A 21,125-nucleotide genomic window follows, 5' to 3' on the forward strand; every position below is an offset into this window, starting at 1 on the left:
TGGATTTTATAATGTTTTTCTCCCAACACCGCTTTCCATCAATTTGTATAGAAGACCCTCATGCAAATTGAGTCAAAAGCTTTTTTGAAATAAACAAAGCATGAGAAGACTTTGCCTTTGTTTATTTGTTTGTCAATTAGGGTGTGCAGGGTGAATACGTGGTCTGTCGTACAGTAATTTGGTAAAAAGCCACTTTGAAATTTGCGCAGTACATTGTTTTCATTGAGGAAATGTACAATTCTGCTGTTAATGATAATGCAGAGGATTTCCCCAAGGTTGCAGTTGACGCATATCCTGTGGTAGTTATTGGGGTCAAATTTGTCTCCATATTTGTGGATTGTGGTGATCAGTCCTTGGTTTCAAATATTGGGGAATATGCCAGAGCGGAGGATGATGTTAAAGAGTTTAAAATCATCTCTCGCTCTCTCTTTCTCTCTGGGGTAAGAGACAGGAATAGGAGGGTCTGAAGTGGATGAGTTTAGTAAGCATAAACTTTTGAATGTGGTGGTCTTACAGGGAACCCACAGTGATAGTGGTAATAAGGCAGTGTGGGGCATGGAGAGGGAGGGGCAGTATTTAATTAGTCATGGATCAAATGTAAGTGCAGGATTAGCAGTTCTGTTCTTATCGGGCCTAGACCTTAAAGTAATATCTACCTCAGAGGTGGACAAAGGGCGGTTGTTGATGGTCATAGGGGGTTTACTTTTCTGTTTCTTAATGTCTATGCTCCTAATAGGGAGCTGACCGGGTGCAGCTATTTAAGAAGCTTAGACAGGACCTACGGGGGGGCTAGAACTGTACAACATATTACACACTAGATAGGAATTGGGCGGAAGCTCATCTACAGTCAGGGGTGGTATTAAACGATACGTTGAAATAGCATGGACTAATAGATGTGTAGAGGGACAGAAATCAGGGAGGCAGGATCTATACAAGGGTGAAAGTAGTGGAAGGGAGGATTAGTGCAGCAATGCTGGATAGGATCTATGTCAGTAAGGGAAGCTGTAACAGGGTTATGGACTCCCAGATCTGCCCTAGTGGCATCTCAGACCATCACATGGTAACAGTTGATTACAGAGCAGGCTGGTTGGAGGAGCTATAGTAGGACGTGCTCATTGTAATGGCTGGAATGGAATCAATGGAATGGTACCAAACACATCAAACATTAAACACACTGTGCTTCTACATCTGCGTTGCTTGCTGTTTGCGGTTTTAGGCTGTGTTTCTGTATAAGCACTTTGTGACATCTGTAAAAAGGGCTTTATAAATACATTTGATTTGATTACATTGATTCCATTCCAGCCATTACAATGAAACTGTCCTTCTATAGCTCCTCCCACCACCCATTTATACATTTTTTTCACCTTTATTTAACCAGGTAGGCTAGTTGAGAACAAGTTATCATTTGTAACTGTGACCTGGCCAAGATAAAGCAAAGCAGTTCGACACATACAACAACACAGAGGTTGAGATTATTGGTTGAGACTTGGAAAAGGAGGAAAGCTGAGTTTGAGGCAATGGTGGAAGGTGGGCAAAACACAAATAAGGGTGTTTTGCCAGCAGTACTCTGCCCATGGGACAGCTAGGATAAGGTCTACTATGCAGAGGTTAGAGAAGGATATTAGAGACATTTCTGCCTTACTGGGCAGCAGAACTCAGTGTCAGAGAGGGAGTTAGGGCTAAGCAGATGGGTTCCTTTTTACAGGATCAGGTGAAGGGTGCACTTATTAGAGCACGGATTGCCACCCTGACTGACATGGATGCTTCGAGTGTGTCGGCACAGCAGAAGCAGATGTTCCATATACGGCGTCACTCAAGTTGTCTCATCTCGGATCCAGTGGAGATGACGAGGATGACTATGGACTAGAAGTCAGACCTCTACGGAGACTGCAACACTCATCCTCAGTGTGCTCAGGAGACTCTGCAGACGTTGCCTTGACCTCTTGGAGATCTTTCGGGAGTCCTTTGAGAACTCTGTACTACCAGTCAGCTGCTAGCGGGAAGTACTGTCTCTACTGCTGAGAAAGGGGGACTTAACTCTATTAAAGAACTGCAGGCGGATGTCGTTGCTCTTCTTGGTTTAGAAAATACTGTTCAAGCAAATTGGCTGAAAGGTTGTTTGGACACCATAGTTCACAGGGACCAGGCATACTATGTGCCTGGGCAGACAATAATGGAAAACTTGTTTATTTTGAGAGATGTGATAGACATCAATACAATGTATGATCAGGATCTGGGACTCTTTTCGATCGATCAAGATAAAGCTTTTGATAGAGTGTGTCATGTGACTCATGTCTTTCTGTTTAAGACCATGGAATTGTTTGGCCTGGGTAGCGGGTTTAAATCATGGGTCAAGCTCCTGTACTCTGGGGGCTTCTGATATGGTAAAAGTGGGGGGTGGGCTGAGCCGGCCAGTCTCAGTTAGGAGAGGGATTCGGCAGGGGTGTCCACTCTTGGGTCATCTCTACTGTTTAGCCATAGAATCACAGCTGTGTAGGCTGCGGGAGAGGTTGCAGGGGTTGTCAGTTCCAAGGGCAGTAGGTGGGGAGACGGTTTCATTGTCGGCTTATGCTGATGATGTAACAGTGTTTGTTAAAGAGGAGGGAGATGTAGAAGAGGTTAGCAGGGTTCTAATGTTTGAGGGGGCGGTATCAACTAAGGTGAAGGTCTGATTATGGGGAGATGGGTCAGAGCAGGATCTCCTAGTCTTCATGGGGGGCTACAGTGGGTCAGAGCAGGATCTCCTAGTCTTCATGGGGGGCTACAGTGGGTCAGAGCAGGATCTCCTAGTCTTCATGGGGGGGCTACAGTGGGTCAGAGCAGGATCTCCTAGTCTTCATGGGGGGCTACAGTGGGCCAGAGCAGGATCTCCTAGTCTTCCTGGGGGGCTACAGTGGGTCAGAGCAGGATCTCCTAGTCTTCATGGGGGGCTACAGTGGGTCAGAGCAGGATCTCCTAGTCTTCATGGGGACTACAGTGGGTCAGAGCAGGATCTCCTAGTCTTCATGGGGACTACAGTGGGTCAGAGCAGGATCTCCTAGTCTTCATGGGGACTACAGTGGGTCAGAGCAGGATCTCCTAGTCTTCATGGGGGACTACAAAATATGTATGAAATGTATGCATTCATTACTGTAAGTCGCTCTGGATAAGAGCGTCTGCTAAATGACTAAAAATGTAAATGTAAATGTACAGTGGGTCAGAGCAGGATCTCCTAGTCTTCATGGGGGGCTACAGTGGGTAACTGTAATATATAATATATAATATTATATATTATATATATAATAACATTATATAATAACAATATAATTTTTTTTTTTTAAATCTCTTGCCTATTCTTTCTCGCTCTCTCTCTCGTTCTCTGTCTCTCTCTCTCCCTCTCTCTCGCTCTGTCTCCCTCTCTCCTGCTCTGTCTCTCTCTCTCCCTCTCTCTCGCTCTGTCTCTCTCTCTCCCTCTCTCTCGCTCTGTCTCCCTCTCTCCCTCTCTCTCGCTCTGTCTCTCTCTCTCCCTCTGTCTCTCTCTCTCCCTCTCTCTCGCTCTGTCTCTCTCTCTCTCCCTCTCCCCCTCTCTCTCGCTCTGTCTCTCTCTCTCTCCCTCTCTCCCTCTCTTCTCTCTCTCTCTCTCCCTGTCTTTCTCTCTCTCTCTCCCTGTCTTTCTCTCTCTCTCCCTCTGTCTTTCTCTCTCTCTCCCTCTGTCTTTCTCTCTCTCTCCCTCTGTCTTTCTCTCTCTCTCCCTCTGTCTCTTCTCCCTGTCTCTGTCTCTGTCTCTTTCCCCTCTCCCTGTCCGTGTCTCTGTCTCTTTCCCCTGTCTCTGTCTCTGTCTCTGTCTCTGTCTCTCTCTCTCTCTCTCTCTCTCTCTCTCTGTATATCTTTCTCTGTCTCTCTTGTTTGTTCTCTCTCTCTATTTCTCTCCTCAGCCTCTCTGTCAGTGAAGTTCTACAAAGTGTGTAGTTGTACACCACTATATTGTGTCCCATCTTACTCATAAATCTGCAGGGTGCAAAGCAAATGTTCAAACAGTCATTTACTGCCCGGCTCCCAAACCAGCAGGAGCCCATTTACACTTAAAATAAATTACAAATTACAGATCACAATCACTAGGGTGTAAGGAAAACATGAAAGTATGTCACAAAGATTAGTCTCCGATCGGCACTCGCCTCTCTCCCTCCCAAAACTCTAGCATCCCAGGGACAATGTGAGGCACGAAGCAATCCCAAAAGGTTAAATAAATATGAGAAAGGAACATGAGCGATGCTGGGATGGGTTGTCAAGTGTGTCTTGTGATGTTTTAGCTATTCTAAGATGGCAACCTCAGGCCACCAGTCTCATGGGCAGGGAGTGTTTTCTTGTCAGGTCATGTGGTCACTGGTCAGGAAAAACTAGTCCACAATCATAGGTCAGGTTTACTTTCTGTAGCTGTGTAGTGTAGCTCCCCCTCAACTCAACAAGTGCACGTTTCTTAAAGTCCAAAAGCCAATACATTTGATATTAATCTCATTGATAATAGTGATGAATAGTGTAGTTGCCAACAGTTCAGATGGATCAGCTGCTTCTATAAGTGAAAGCTGCCCTGGCCTCATGAATCAAGTTTAGCCCACTAGCAAGGATAAACAATACCAAAAGAGAAGCTAGTTATTACGACTTGTTGGACCTGCATGTGAGAGAGGGACTGGACTGGATTGGCTGCAGTGGTTTTGTGTTTGCTGTTTAGTCCAAATCATAACTTCTGCAGAGTGTCGAGTTAGAACAAATAAAGAGGTACGATAATAATATTGTAGAGAGTATGCGCTAAAAAGATTTAAAAAAAATGTTACTTATGACTGTCTTTCATCTCTGTATTGGGCCAATAGGGTAGGTGTTTATAGTGGGCTGTTGCTAAGTGCTACAGTCTGTCACTCTACAGGTTGGAGATTGCAGGGGACTGCAGGGTTGGAGATTGCAGGGGACTGCAGGGTTGGAGACTGCAGGGGACTGCAGGGTTGGAGACTACAGGGGACTGCAGGGTTGGAGACTGCAGGGGACTGCAGGGTTGGAGACTACAGGGGACTGCAGGGTTGGAGACTGCAGGGACTGCAGGGTTGGAGACTGCAGGGTTGGAGACTGCAGGGTTGGAGACTACAGGGGACTGCAGGGTTGGAGACAACAGGGGACTGCAGGGTTGGAGACTACAGGAGACTGCAGGGTTGGAGACTACAGGGGACTGCAGGGTTGGAGACTACAGGGGACTGCAGGGTTGGAGACTACAGGGGACTGCAGGGTTGGAGACTACAGGGGACTGCAGGGTTGGAGACTACAGGGGACTGCAGGGTTGGAGACTACAGGGGACTGCAGGGTTGGAGACTACAGGAGACTGCAGGGTTGGAGACTACAGGGGACTGCAGGGTTGGAGACTACAGGGGACTGCAGGGTTGGAGACTACAGGGGACTGCAGGGTTGGAGACTACAGGAGACTGCAGGGTTGGAGACTACAGGGGAATGCAGGGTTGGAGACTACAGGGGACTGCAGGGTTGGAGACAACAGGGGACTGCAGGGTTGGAGACTACAGGGGACTGCAGGGTTGGAGACTACAGGGGACTGCAGGGTTGGAGACTACAGGGGACTGCAGGGTTGGAGACAACAGGGGACTGCAGGGTTGGAGACTACAGGAGACTGCAGGGTTGGAGACTACAGGGGACTGCAGGGTTGGAGACTACAGGGGACTGCAGGGTTGGAGACTACAGGGGACTGCAGGGTTGGAGACTACAGGGGACTGCAGGGTTGGAGACTACAGGGGACTGCAGGGTTGGAGACTACAAGGGACTGCAGGGTTGGAGACTACAGGGGACTGCAGGGTTGGAGACTACAGGGGACTGCAGGGTTGGAGACTACAGGGGACTGCAGGGTTGGAGACTACAGGGGACTGCAGGGTTGGAGACTACAAGGGACTGCAGGGTTGGAGACTACAGGGGACTGCAGGGTTGGAGACTACAGGGGACTGCAGGGTTGGAGACTACAGGGGACTGCAGGGTTGGAGACTACAGGGGACTGCAGGGTTGGAGACTACAGGGGACTGCAGGGTTGGAGACTGCAGGCCAGGTGAAATGGAATGGAAAGGGAGTGGGTTTAGAAATCTGTTTATCAATGATGTGTTTATGTATTGTACCTCAGCCTTCCGTCTCCAGGTTTTATAAACAAGATGAGACAGTTATTCTGCCGAGGCAATGTGCTCCCTCAGACTAGGGTCAGATGGTTTCCCAGTCCCAGATTAAATTTAGTCCTCCTACTTTCAGATGAGATTCTCCATTGATAATGCTTTCAAGTCCAGGAGTGAACTTAATCAGGGTCTGGGAAACCAGCACCTAACCTGTTACTCCAATGTAAAATAAAACATAACAAACTCTCCTTAACCTTCTATCTTCTTCTAGCCTAGACTACACAAGGAGAGCTGGAAGCCTGGCACACAAGGCTACTGTTTACCTAGCAATATTACCCAATCCACACACAGTGACACTGTAGATGGAGACCAATAACATAGCGTAGCAGTGATTTTAGATAACACCCGAAACACACCAAACTAAGGGAGACATCTTGAACTGCAACAGCTGGTTAAAGTCTCGACACATCAACATCCTCCCTCTCTCTCTCCAAGTCAACTGTCCGTTTGAGACCATCAGGGAGCCAGAGGTCAGCTGCGATAAATGTACAGAGACAGAGGCTTGTCCTGGGGCGGAGAGCGGTGAGACTGTGTAGCTCAGTAAGCAGACTAAGACTTTGGCAGTAAGAAGTTACAGTATGTCTCCTCAAAATATGTTCTACGTTGACTCATTCTTCTAACCACAGCACAGTCTCTTCCAATGGGCTGAGAACGGTACACACACACACACACACACACACACACACACACACATACACACACACACACACACAGTACAGACAGCCTGAAAATCAACTAAATGTCTTGCCCTGCTAATCAAACACACTTGTTACTGTTTAATTGTCCCTGCGTGGGCATAACAGTTAAAAAACAGAGGGAAAGAGTGAGGGAAGGAGAGGAAAAGTGAGGGAGTGAGAGCGAGAACACACTGAGTTACACAGTTTAGATCCTCTTGGATTTATTTCTGTGCATAACTAATTCTTTCTCTTTCTCTCGCCCTGTTTGTCTTGCACTCATTCTCTCTGTCTTTCACTCACACGTACACCCACACACTCCAACACCCACACACTCCAACACCCACACACTCCAACTCACACACACACAGTTATCGGGATTCACATAAGTATCAAATTAACGTAGTGCTTTTGAACTGAAACAGTACACCCACAGAGTTCTCACATCTGCCACACTAAATTATTCTGTTCACAGTCACTGTTCAAAGGGAACAGACAGGAGACAGGCAGCCTCAGCCAAGACCAAGGCTCTCAGAACAACAACACAGGAGAGAAAAGACAGAAAGAAAGAGGTCTCCTCTCCTCTCTTCTCTGTTCATTCCCACTATATGCTCGCAAGGGTGTCAAACTCATTCCACGAGGGCAGAGTGTCTGCGGGTTTTTGGCTTTTCCTTTCAGTTAAGAATTTGACAACCTGAACTAGACAACTAGACAATCCTTACTGATTAGTGACCTTAATTCATCAATCAAGTACAAGGGTGGAGCGAAAACCCACAGACTCTCGTCCCTCCGTGGAATGAGTTTGACACCCCTGCGAGCATATAGTGGGAATGAACATAAAACACCCGTACGTTTACTATTTCGTCAGTCAGAACCTCTCCTATTATTTTGGGTGTGCGTCATCTCGTGCTTTTCACTAGACATTTAACGTGAGAAATCAAACTTGATCCCTCTCCACAGATACACAGTGACACTGTAGATGGAGACCAATAACATAGCGTAGCAGTGATTTTAGATAACACCTGAAACACACCAAACTAAGGGAGACATCTTGAACTGCAACAGCTGGTTAAAGTCTCGACACATCAACATCCTCCCTCTCTCTCTCCAAGGCAACTGTCTGTTTGAGACCATCACGGAGCCAGAGGTCAGCTGCGATAAATGTACAGAGACAGAGGCTTGTCCTGTCTTGTAACAGAGAGAGGAAAATCCCCTGACTGGCCTCTCTTCCTGGTTCTCTCTCTCTCTCTTTCTCTCTTTCTCTCTTTCTCTCTCTCTCTCTCTCTTCTCTCTCTTCTCTCTTCTCTCTCTCTCTCTCTCTCCCTCTCTCTCTCCCCACAAACACACTCACTCACCAGCGTGCCCATCCTGTTGTATTGTGCTGGTGTCGGGTCCTGGCTCCATGTCGGGCTTCACAGGTTGTGTGAGGGTTACAGTAACAGACATGACCTAGCCTAGGGCAGATACAGAGCTCTGCTACTGTCTCCCTGTACAACATGCACTCTGCTATGTTCTCTCTCTCTCTCTCTCTGCTCGCCCCTACAGTCTCTGAGCTGAGCCAAACCAAGGCTGCTGTGTTACATCTGTCTCTCTCACTGCCTCTATGGAGAAAGAGAGAGGGGAGGAAGGAAAATAAAGAGAGAGAGGGACCAGCAGTCTGCCTTTTCCACAATGTTCTCTCACTCTCTGATCTTAAAGATACAGTGTCACTTTTCTTTTGAACATCAAAATGACAGTGATACTCGGTACTAATGACGTTTGGCATCTCTGTGTGTGTGTGTGTGTGTGTGTGTGTGTGTGTGTGTGCCTGTGTGTGTGTGTGTGTGTGTGTGTGTGTGTGTGTGTGTGTGTGTGTGTGTGTGTGTGTGTGTGTGTGTGTGTGTGTGTGTGTGTACTGTATGTGTTGGTGAGAGGGATAGGGGCAATAGAGCTTTTGGGGAGTCCTTTAACCATTAAGTCCTCTTCTAGAGCAACTGGTTCAGCCCATATAACTCGTAGATAATACAGAAGTCCCTGAGAGGGGTTTGAGTGTCCCTGAGAGGGGTTTGAGTGTCCCTGAGAGGGGTTTGGGTGTCCCTGAGAGGGGGTTGGGTGTGCCTGAGAGGGGTTTGAGTTTCCCTGAGATGAGTTTGACTGTCCCTGAGAGGGGTTTGGGTGTGCCTGAGAGGGGTTTGAGTTTCCCTGAGAGGAGTTTGGGTGTCCCTGACAGGGGTTTGGGTGTGCCTGAGAGGAGTTTGAGTGTCCCTGAGAGGAGTTTTAGTGTACCTGAGAGGAGTTTTAGTGTCCCTGAGAGGAGTTTGAGTGTCCCTGAGAGGAGTTTTAGTGTACCTGAGAGGGGTTTTAGTGTACCTGAGAGGGGTTTTAGTGTACCTGAGAGGGGTCTTAGTGTACCTGAGAGGGGTTTGAGCTCTAAACAGACTGGGAGAGGGGTAACCATTCAGTGCTATGTATTTAAATGTGCACTGTGCAGAAATCGCTTCGCCATTTCCTAGTTGCTAAAATTCTAATCGTTCGCTTAACTTCAGTTTATGTGAACAAAATAAGCAGTCATTGTGTAGAGAATCATTGTACTATATATTTAAACTGCTGTGAAATATATTTTCCATAACCAAAAATATTGTATTTTCAGCTGTCTGAAGCTGGTGTACAAAACCGAAAGTAAAAGATGCAAAGACGAAACGTAATAATGGGAAGCATAGAAATAGCGCACATAGAACAGATCTACTGTTTCTTAGACTTGCTTTCAATCAGAATGAAAGATCTATAACTCACATATCTATGTCAATTTGATCTGGCCGTCCAAAAAGTTTGTACATTGTAGCTTTAAGCACTCTCAAATATACACTGAGTACATCATTGAGAAACAACAACTTCCTAATATTGAGTTGCACCCCATGTTGACTCCAATGCTCCCACAGTTGTGTCAAGTTGGCTGGTAGTGGATCTCTACTCTGAATAGCTTGTTTCATCTCATCCCACAGGTGCTCAATTGGATTGAGATCTGGTGACTGGGCAGGCCACTGCAGTAAACTGAGTTCACTGTCATGTTTAAGGAACCATTTCTGGACAATCCTTGCCTTGTGGCATGGGGCATTATCCTGCTGAAAAAAAACCAGCAGATTGATACACTCAGGGGAGCAACTTTGGTTTCAGAAGTAGGGGGGACATAACCTGCCGGTGGGTCTGGGGGTCCTCCATCAGAAGTTTTGATGGCATCTAAAGCTCATTTCCTGCATTTCTACTAGGGCTGTCCCTAACTAAAAAACATATTGGTTGACCAAGAGTAGACTTTTCTTTCGAACAATCGATTGGTGGAAATGTTAAAGCATGTATTTCTCCATATACTGTATAGAAACACAACATGTTTTAATTATGCTCCTGAAGTTGCCGGTAATAGGTTACACCAGTGGTCGGCAACCTTTTCCATTTGGAGTGCCAATTTATTTTACCATTTCTACGAATCTGAGTACCAGTTATGATTTTCATATGCACATTTTCGTGGGGAAGTTTCATTTAATTTATAATAGTATTTTTATCTAAAAACCATTGTCTGTGGTTAATCTACATTCTATCTAAATGAAAATTATACAAATCTAAAAGTAACTTATTGCCATTCCCAACAATGTAAAAATGACCTACATTAAGCCAACACATAAAAACATTGCAGCTTGCAGGTAGAAAATATCCTGACAAAATAAAAAACATCCTATAAATCACATTGGCTATGCATGACCTGTCTGCAACAAACTTTAAATATTGAATCAACTATCAACTGGGTTACCAGGAACTCGCACTAGCAAACTTGACACGTTGTATGAAATGTTCTGGGCCCTCAGAGTTTCCCGTGCCAGTGACCTTGGGACATACACAGCTGTAGGCTATTTGTGCAAGGGATAAGAAGTAATCAGGTATTTTATGATGTTTCCCCTGGATCAGAGCATTACATTTTTCACTTTCATGCTGAGTGGTTATTGAAAGGGAGAGAGCTGTAAATATTGTTCAAATACTTTGAGGAACTATTGTCATTCTAAATTGCATCTAAAAATAGACTTAGTTTACTTGCTGTTTGAGGTGAAGAAAAATTAGTTTGAGAAGCTCCACAGCTCCTTAGTGGTGGTGAGTTAAGACAATCATAAATACTATCAGACATCCCCAAATGGGCACATTTATAGGTCTGCATTTGCACGCAGGCCATGTAAACTAGTCCTACTTCTATATTCATAATCAGGTGCATGTCCTTACTCAACATTGACAGGAGTGTTTCAAACAAAAGAGATTAACACATTGACAAAACTCAAACATGGAATGAAATAAACAAAAACGTGTTCCTCACAAGTGTAGCATAGGTTGTGAGTTCTGCAAAACACATGTCCACTCCAACAATGAGAACTGTAGGCCTAAATGACTGTAAGAATAATACAGGCCCTAAAATGAACACCCGCCACCTGCCAAATGCGGGTAGATTTTGGCACGGGCGGGTAAGATGTCCATTTCCCCAGCCACGTTGGCTGGTCAGGTATGATAACATTTATAGCAAAGTAAATAATGCAGTAGCTGTCCTCAAATAATTTCTGCCGTTTTATTTCATAGCTGGTAAATTAATCGCACAATGTCAAAGAACTACAAATCCTATAGCATATCCTACCTCAAACTACAACCCTGCCTGACTAGGGGCTGTGCACAGTGCACGTAAAGAGCTGAGGGAAAGATTCATTTTTTTAGAAGCGCTGTGCACAGGCATAACAGTTGGTCTAATTTACTTGAAATGAAAGTCTACTGAAGTGACACTTTGTCCTTGTGTTTCTTGGTTATTTACATTGTTTTGTTCACAAGCTAGGTTGTTTTTCAACTGCTAGGGAAGAGAAGGCAATGCAGCTATTAGTCAGACTCTCCATCTCACAGGCACATCAAATCAAATTGTATTAGTCACATGCGCCGCATACAACAGGTGTAGACCCTACAGTGAAATGCTTACTTCCAAGCCCTAACCAACAATGCAGTTTAAAAAAAATACGGATAAGAATAAGAGATAAAAGTAACAAGTAATTAAAGAGCCGCAGTAAAATAACAATAGCGAGACTATATACAGGGGGGTACCGATACAGAGTCAATGTGCGGGGGCACCAGTTAGTAGAGGTAGTATGTACATGTAGGTAGAGTTCTTAAAGTGACTATGCATGGATAATAACAGAGAGTAGCAGTGGAAAATAACCTCTCTTCCCCTTCATTTACACTGATTGAAGTGGATTTAACAGGTGACATCAACAAGGGTTCATAGCCTTCACCTGGTTTCCACCTATGTCATGTGTTAGAGCAGGTGTTCCTAATGTTTTATACACTCAGTGTACACTATCAGTGATAAGTGAGTGGGATACCTATCCCAATTGATGTATTTAAAAATTACAAATAAGTTTCATTTGAGGTGACTTTTTCAGCCAATACAATACTATACTTTCAGTCAAAATAGGAATTGGTCAAATTTCCCACCTCAATCAACATCAACAGATCAAGATCAATCCTCCAATCAGACAATAGACCACCAGGCTGTATCACAACCGTCCGTGATTGGAAGTCCCATAGGGCGATGCACAATTGGCCCAGCGTCGTCCGGGTTAGGGTTTGGCCGGGGTAGGCCGTCAATGTAAATAAGAATTTGTTCTTAACTGACCTGCCTAGTTAAATAAAGGTTAAATATTTTTTTTTAAATGATGCCCCACCTCTTTTTCCCTTGTTGTGCATAGTACTGCAGACAGCTTTTTGAAGACGGATCCAGAAGCAAAGAAAAGTTATGCTGTACTAGTGGAAACAGTGTCACAGTATAGTTCCCGTCTCTCATGTGTTTGTGCTATAACTCCTTGAACTTCAAAACAACTGCAACCTCTCAATTTACTTTTCATTAAGAAGCAGGAATCAACTTAACATTTAAGTCATTTAGCAGACGCTCTTATCCAGAGCGACTTACAGTAGTGAATGCATGCATTTCATACATTTAAAAAAAATAAAAAATCCATACTGGTCCCCCGTGGGAAACAAACCCACAACCTTGGCGTTGCAAACACCATGCTCTACCAACTAAGCCACACTTAACTTTCTCTGATTAAATTCACAGTTTTATTTAATCTTCTGTCAAATTCTAACTTCTGCAGAGTGTCGAGTTAGAACGAATAAAGAGGTACGATAATAAATATTTATTTATGAGTATCTTTCACCTCTGTATTGGGCCAATAGGGAAGGTGTTTATAGTGGGCTGTTGCTAAGTGCTACAGTCTGTCACTCTACAGGTTGGAGATTACAGGGGACTGCAGGGTTGGAGACTACAGGGGACTGCAGGGTTGGAGACTACAGGGGACTGCAGGGTTGGAGACTACAAGGGACTGCAGGGTTGGAGACTACAGGGGACTGCAGGGTTGGAGACTACAGGGGACTGCAGGGTTGGAGACTGCAGGGTTGGAGACTACAGGGGACTGCAGGGTTGGAGACTACAGGGGACTGCAGGGTTGGAGACTACAGGAGACTGCAGGGTTGGAGACTACAGGGGACTGCAGGGTTGGAGACTACAGGGGACTGCAGGGTTGGAGACTACAGGGGACTGCAGGGTTGGAGACTACAGGGGACTGCAGGGTTGGAGACTACAGGGGACTGCAGGTTTGGAGACAACAGGGGACTGCAGGGTTGGAGACTGCAGGGTTGGAGACTACAGGGGACTGCAGGGTTGGAGACTACAGGAGACTGCAGGGTTGGAGATTACATGAGACTGCAGGATTGGAGACTACAGGGGACTGCAGGGTTGGAGACTACAGGGGACTGCAGGGTTGGAGACTACAGGGGACTGCAGGGTTGGAGACTACAGGGGACTGCAGGGTTGGAGACTACAGGGGACTGCAGGGTTGGAGACTACAGGGGACTGCAGGGTTGGAGACTACAGGGGACTGCAGGGTTGGAGACTACAGGGGACTGCAGGGTTGGAGACTACAGGAGACTGCAGGGTTGGAGACTACAGGGGACTGCAGGGTTGGAGACTACAAGGGACTGCAGGGTTGGAGACTACAGGAGACTGCAGGGTTGGAGACTACAGGGGACTGCAGGGTTGGAGACTACAGGGGACTGCAGGGTTGGAGACTACAGGGGACTGCAGGGTTGGAGACTACAGGGGACTGCAGGGTTGGAGACTACAGGGGACTGCAGGGTTGGAGACTACAAGGGACTGCAGGGTTGGAGACTACAGGGGACTGCAGGGTTGGAGACTGCAGGCCAGGTGAAATGGAATGGAAAGGGAGTGGGTTTAGAAATCTGTTTATCAATGATGTGTTTATGTATTGTACCTCAGCCTTCCGTCTCCAGGTTTTATAAACAAGATGAGACAGTTATTCTGCCGAGGCAATGTGCTCCCTCAGACTAGGGTCAGATGGTTTCCCAGTCCCAGATTAAATTTGGTCCTCCTACTTTCAGATGAGATTCTCCATTGATAATGCTTTCAAGTCCAGGAGTGAACTTAATCAGGGTCTGGGAAACCAGCACCTAACCTGTTACTCTAATGTAAAATAAAACATAACAAACTCTCCTTAACCTTCTATCTTCTTCTAGCCTAGACTACACAAGGAGAGCTGGAAGCCTGGCACACAAGGCTACTGTTTACCTAGCAATATTACCCAATCCACATACCTAACCAAACAACTGCCCAACTACCTAACATACGCATGCATGCACTCTTCTAGCCTAGACTACATTATACTGCAGTAACACTACAGCAACAAAACAGTAACACTACAGTAACACTACAGTATACTACAGTAACACTACAATAACACTACAGTAACACTACAGTATACTACAGTAACTCTACAATAACACTACAGTAACACTACAATAACACTACAGTAACACTACAGTAACACTACAGTATACTACAGTAACTCTACAATACACTACAGTAACATTACAGCATACTACAGTAACACTACAGTAACACTACAGTATACGACAGTCACACTACAGTCACACTACAAAAACACTACTGTACACTACAGTAACACTACAGTAACACTACAGTACACCACAGCACACTACCGTAACAATACAGTACACTACAGTATACTACAGTAACACTACAGCACACTACAGTAACACTACAGTAACACTACAGTAACAATACATTAACACTACAGTATAGTACATTAACACTACAGTAATAGTACTGTAACACTACAGTATACTACAGTAACACTACAGTATACTACAGTAACACTACAGTACCACTACAGTAATACTACAGTATACTACAGTAACACTATAATACAGTAAAGTTACACTACAGTATACTACAGTAACACTACAGTAACACTACAGCACCATACAGTACACTACATTATACTGCAGTAACACTACAGCAACAAAACAGTAACACTACAGTATAACTGCAGTTTTCTACAGTAACAGTACAATACAGTACAGTAACACTACAGTATACTACAGTAACACTACAGTAAATCTAAAGTAACACTACAGTACACTACAGTAACAGTACAGTACACTACAGTTAAACTAAAGTGACACTGCAGTACTCTACAGGAAAACTAAAGTAACACTACAGTAGTCTATAGTAAAACTAAAGTAACAATACAGTACGCTAAAGTACGCTACAATAACACTACAGTGAAACTAATGTAACACTACAGTAAACTACAGTACGCTACAGTACACTACAATAACACTACATTAACACTACAGTAATACTAAACTAACACTACAGTACTCTACAGTAGAACTAAAGTAACACAACAGTACTCTATAGTAAAACTAAAGTAACACTACAGTACTCTATCGTAAAACTAAAGTAACACTAGAGTACGCTACAATAACACTACAATAACACTACAGTAACACTACAGTACACTATAGTAATACTACAGTAACCCTACAGTACGCTACATTATTGACATTTAGTTATTTTTACAGACACTCTTATCCAGAGCAACTTACTGTAGTGAGTGCATACATTTTCATATTTGTAAGACTACAGCACACTTCAGTAACACTACAGTATACTACAGTACTCTATAGTACACTACAGTAACATTGCAGTACACTACAGTAACACTACAGTATACTACAGTACACTACAGTAATACTACAGTATACTACAGTAATACTACAGTATACTATGGTAACACAACAGTATACTACAGTACACTACTGTAACACTACAATACACTACAGTAACACTACAGTACACTACAGTACCACGACAGTATACTACAGTACACTACAGTAACACTACAGTATACTACAGTACACTACAGTATACTACAGTAACACTACAGTACACTACAGTACACTACAGTAACACTACAGTAACACTACAGTACACTACAGTACACTACAGTACCAGACACAGCAGATCACCACACACAGGAGGACACACCACAATGCACCACTGAGGTGAATGTTGATGCAACATTAAAGAAACGTTACAACAACATCAAAGCAGCAGCAGAACAGAAAGTAACCCACTGGTAAACCTGCTTAAAAGGAGGACTGGATGAGTACAGTACATCCGCTCACTGGGACCCTGTTGAAGCCATGTGTGTTTAGATATAGTTCTCACTGGGGAGCCAGGCCCAGCCAATCAGAATACCGCAGACCACGTTTTTCCCACAGGTGAAGAAGCCGGATGTCCTGGGCTGGCATGGTTACATGTGGTCACAAATTCTCTAAAACAATGTTGGAAGCTCCTTATGTTAGAGAAATTAACATTCAAGCCAGTTGCACGCTCCCTCAAAACTTGAGACATCTGTGGCATTGTGTGACAAAACTGCACATTTTAGAGTGACCGTTTATTGTCCCCAGCACAAGGTGCACCTTTGTAATGATCATTCTGTTTAATCAGCTTCTTGATATGCCACACCTGTCAGGTGGATGGATTATCTTGGCAAAGGAGAAATGCTCACTTAGAGGGATGTAAAGGAATTTGGGCACAACACATAAGCTTTTTTTGCATATGGAACATTTCTGGAAACTTTTATTTCAGCTCATGGAACATGGGACCAACACTTTACATGTTGCGTTTATATTTTTGTTCAGTGTAGGTTTTTCAATAGAATAGTTGAAGTATGGGTTTGAATGGAGAAGGACAAGTGAATAAGTTTCTTCTTATCTGACACGCTGTGACCTCTGACACGCTGTGACTAGCGGATGGCGGGATGGATGGAGGGATGAGGAAGGGATGGAGGGAGAGGGTGACTAGAAAATGAACATCTGGAGCGGAGAGCTACCTGGAGAGAATATTACAAGGTCTAATTAGTGGTTCTCACCTGGTATTTTACTGAAGCACTTCACACACTGGATTCAACACATAAACCCACGTGTGTGTACGTGTTTGTGTGTGTGTGTGTGTGTGTGTGTGTGTGTGTGTGTGTGTGTGTGTGTGTCTGTGTGTGTGTGTGTGTGTGTGTGTGTGTGTGTGTGTGTGTGTGTGTGTGTGTGTGTGTGTGTGTGTGTGTGTGTGTGTGTGTGTGAGAACGGAAACATCTACAAGGCCCAAGAGACAGGAGAGGGAGGACGCGCACACACACACACACACACACACACACACACACACACACACACACACACACACACACACTCACTCACACACACACACACACACACGAGTGACAAGACAGAACAACGACGTGGGATCATTTCACATTCAATCATTTCATTTTAATACTTCATACGATTTAAACTGACCTTTTGACCCCCACATTGATCAAGAAGAGTTTTACTGTTTGTTACTTCAATGCACACCTGGTGTTTGAGCGAGAGAGAGAGTGTCACGACTTCCGCCGAAGTCGGTCCCTCGCCTTGTTCGGGCGGTGTTCGGCGGTTGTCGTCACCGATCTTCTAGCCATCACTGATCCATTTTTCATTTTCCATTGGTTTTGTCTTGTCTTACTTCACACCTGGTTCCAATCCCATCAATTACATGTTGTGTATTTAACCCTCTGTTTCCCATCATGTCCTTGTCAGAGATTGTTTTGTATGTTCGTGTATTATGCATTGGTGCGCGACGGGTTCTTGTACCCACTTTTATTTATTATGTAGCTTTGGTTTTGGAGTTTTGTTAAGTCTATTAAACTACTCCATTTATATCAAGTTCGATTCTCCTGCGCCTGACTTCCCTGCCACCTACACACACGACATTACAGAGAGAGAGAAATAGAAAGAGAAAGAGAGAGCTGTCTTATAGTACCAGTACCAGAATCCCTCCTTTATGTCCTCAAAACACAACCAACCAAAGCATTATAAAACTAAATGGCTACTGTAAGACTCTAATAGTCCTTACTACCTGGGTTAACAAACGTCCATACACCCACGCATACTATGGGGTGTACTGTATGCCGACACCACAAAACATGTTTTGTAGCACCAGAGAGTACTACACGACTGTGCCCATAATTGCAATGCCTAAACCCATACAAGGTCTTTACAACACACACACAATACTTATTATACAACCATGCCAAGCTGATGATTATACCACCCACTGCCACAGGGCCTGGGATGTGAGGGATAACAGGAACACACAGACAAACACCTCATAAACAACTCAATACCTCTGATATGGATATACAACGTATACAGCTTCATAGAAGGGATAAATGCCTTTTTAAAAGAGGCATGTTTTGCAGTCAAACTAAAATTACACACTTAATGGATTCTATAAAGGAGAAGAAAACACATTTAGAAAAAGCAGAAAAACAAAGGACAAAAAACAACTATCTTAAACAACCACTCTTAAAGGCAAAGCAATATTACATTTCTTATCACTGGTCTCAGACCAGATGTTCCATATCAACAATATTTTCCCTCTACATCAGAGTGTAAAACCAGAGCTGAGTTGAGGAGAAATGCAAGCTCACCCTCTATACCCTCTAGTGGATGTGAAGGAGTATTACAAAATACAAAGTGTGTGTGTGTGTGTGTGTGTGTGTGTGTGTGTGTGTGTGTGTGTGTGTGTGTGTGTGTGTGTGTGTGTGTGTGTGTGTGTGTGTGTGTGTGTGTGTGTGTGTGTGTGTACTCACTGCTCTCGATGGACAGCTGGCTTTGGAACTCTGGGCTGTGGAAGTTGGTTTCCACGGGAACGCTGATGGTGCGTCTCAGCTGCCGGACCTTACATGAATCTGACCTCTGCTCCTGAAACAAAAACTTCTGAGAGAGAGAGAGAGAGAGAGAGAGAGAGAGAGAGAGAGAGAGAGAGAGAGAGAGAGAGAGAGAGAGAGGGGGGGTTTGGGGGGTGAGAGGAGATTAGAAAAGTTAGTAAAGAAAGGGAAGAAAGAAAGAATGAAAGAAAGAAACACACAAACAAACAAAGTAAGAAGGAAAGAAAGGAAGATAGAAATACATGCAAAAACTCCAAGTTCTCTTCCGGCCTTAGTTTGAATCAGATTTTGACTGTTTGTTAAATTTGACATTGTATTGTTTTCATTTGGTCTGGTTGGTTTCACCAAACTATAGCTCAAAACTATGTGTGAAAACGCTCTTACTCCTGTATGTGTATTTAAGATCACAGAGTACAGTGGTGTACAGTGGTGTCTCTGAGGTCTTGATGAATGTGCATAATCGATATAAACCAGAGAAGACTTTAGCAGGACATTAGTCAGTGTCAGGACAGGGCCTTTCTTCTCCACCATGCATACTGGTGAGCCCCCATTGATTAGACAGGCACAGACAAAAGGACGGATTACTTGTATGAGAGAGGGATGAGAGAGAGAGAGTAAAAAGAGGAGGCCAGATGTCCTTTCAGCGGTGTGATAATGGCTTATCGAGCCTAGCGCACACAGGTCAGCTCATCACCTGGCCTCCTCCCCTCCCTTCTCAGTCTTTCTCTCCAAAAGCACACAGTGACCATACGGTACTAATGATAGGGCTGTATTAGAGTGCCCTCTACTGGTGACATTTTGTCTATAGATTCACTGGGAAGTGGATAGGGCGAGAGAGGTCTCTGGTTCCCACTCTCCTTTTCCATTAGGGAATGAACAGGAGTTTATTGAATGAATGGGAGTGGGGCAGAGTTCCTTGGAAGGGAGGGAAAATCGAAGGCTGAGAAATGAGCAGCTCTTTTCTATGAGGGTGAAAAGTTTGAACATCAATAACCCTAAACCTTTCCCCTGTAAGCCTTCTTCTCTCCGGGGACAGTTTAATGTGTTGCTTCTACCCTCGCTCTTTTGTTTTGATCAGTTTTATGTTCTAGGAGTGTGGTACTCTTTCCTGTCTCTCTCTCTCTCTCGCTCCCTTCTCACCAATGGGAATCTCTACTCCTCATTCATCTTGAGATAAGGAAGGTGTCAGTCCTGCTTTTAGAATAGTCTGGTTCATAATTGCCTTTAGCCATGAGGATGTATCAGAACATTTCCAATAACAAAAACAATAGCTGCTGAATCAACGCAGAGAGAGCCAAGGGAGTGTGTGTGTGTGTGTGTGTGTGTGTGTGTGTACTGTACTGTATGTATGTGCGTACAGTACATTAACATTTACATACATTTAAGTCATTTAGCAGACGCTCTTATCCAGAGCGACTTACAAATTAAGAAATGTTCAAACCCCTTGACTTTTTTCCACATTTTGTTACGTTACAGCCTTATTCTAAAATGGATTATATCATTTTTTTCCTCGTCAATCTTCAAACAATACCCCATAATGACAAAGCAAAAACAGTCTTTTTGACATTTGTGCAAATTTATTACAAATAAAAAACTGAAATACCACATTTACATAAGTATTCAGACCCTTTACTGTGTACTTTGTTGAAGCACCTTTGGCAGCGATTGCATGCTCGAGTCTTCTTGGGTATGACCCTAGCTCTGTCAGGTTGGATGGGGAGCGTCGCTGCACAGCTATTTCCAGGTCTCTCCAGAGATGTTCGATCAGGTTCAAGTCTGGGCTCTGGCTGGGCCATTCAAGGACATTCAGAGACTTGTTCTGAAACCACTCCTGCGTTGTCTTGGCTGTGTGCTTAGGGTCGTTGTCCTGTTGGAAGGTGAACCTTTGCCCCAGTCTGAGGTCCTGAGTGCACTGGAGCAGGTTTTCATAAAGGATCTCTCTGTGCTTTGCTCTGTTCATCTTTCCCTCGATCCTGACTACGTAATCTCCCAGTTCCTGCCGCTGAAAAACATCCCCACAGCATGATGCTGCAACCACCATGCTTCACCGCAGGGATGGTGCCAGGTTTCCTCCAGACGTGATGCTTGGCATTCAGGCCAATGAGTTCAATCTTGGTTTC

The 21,125-nt window shown here is 44.4% G+C and overlaps 1 protein-coding gene across 1 annotated transcript in view; it reads right to left on the reverse strand.

The window, feature by feature from the left end:
- LOC115160300 (ras/Rap GTPase-activating protein SynGAP-like) overlaps positions 1-21,125 on the reverse strand; it is a 189,932-nt gene that overhangs the window by 107,994 nt on the left and 60,813 nt on the right. Inside the window, exon 3 of the mRNA XM_029710663.1 lies at positions 18,928-19,054. Coding sequence (XP_029566523.1) covers positions 18,928-19,054 — 127 coding nt within the window. The remainder of the gene's footprint in view (positions 1-18,927; positions 19,055-21,125) is intronic.

The sequence above is a fragment of the Salmo trutta genome, chromosome 23 (genome assembly GCF_901001165.1).
Source record: "Salmo trutta chromosome 23, fSalTru1.1, whole genome shotgun sequence".
In the NCBI taxonomy this organism is placed as follows: Eukaryota; Metazoa; Chordata; class Actinopteri; order Salmoniformes; family Salmonidae; genus Salmo; species Salmo trutta.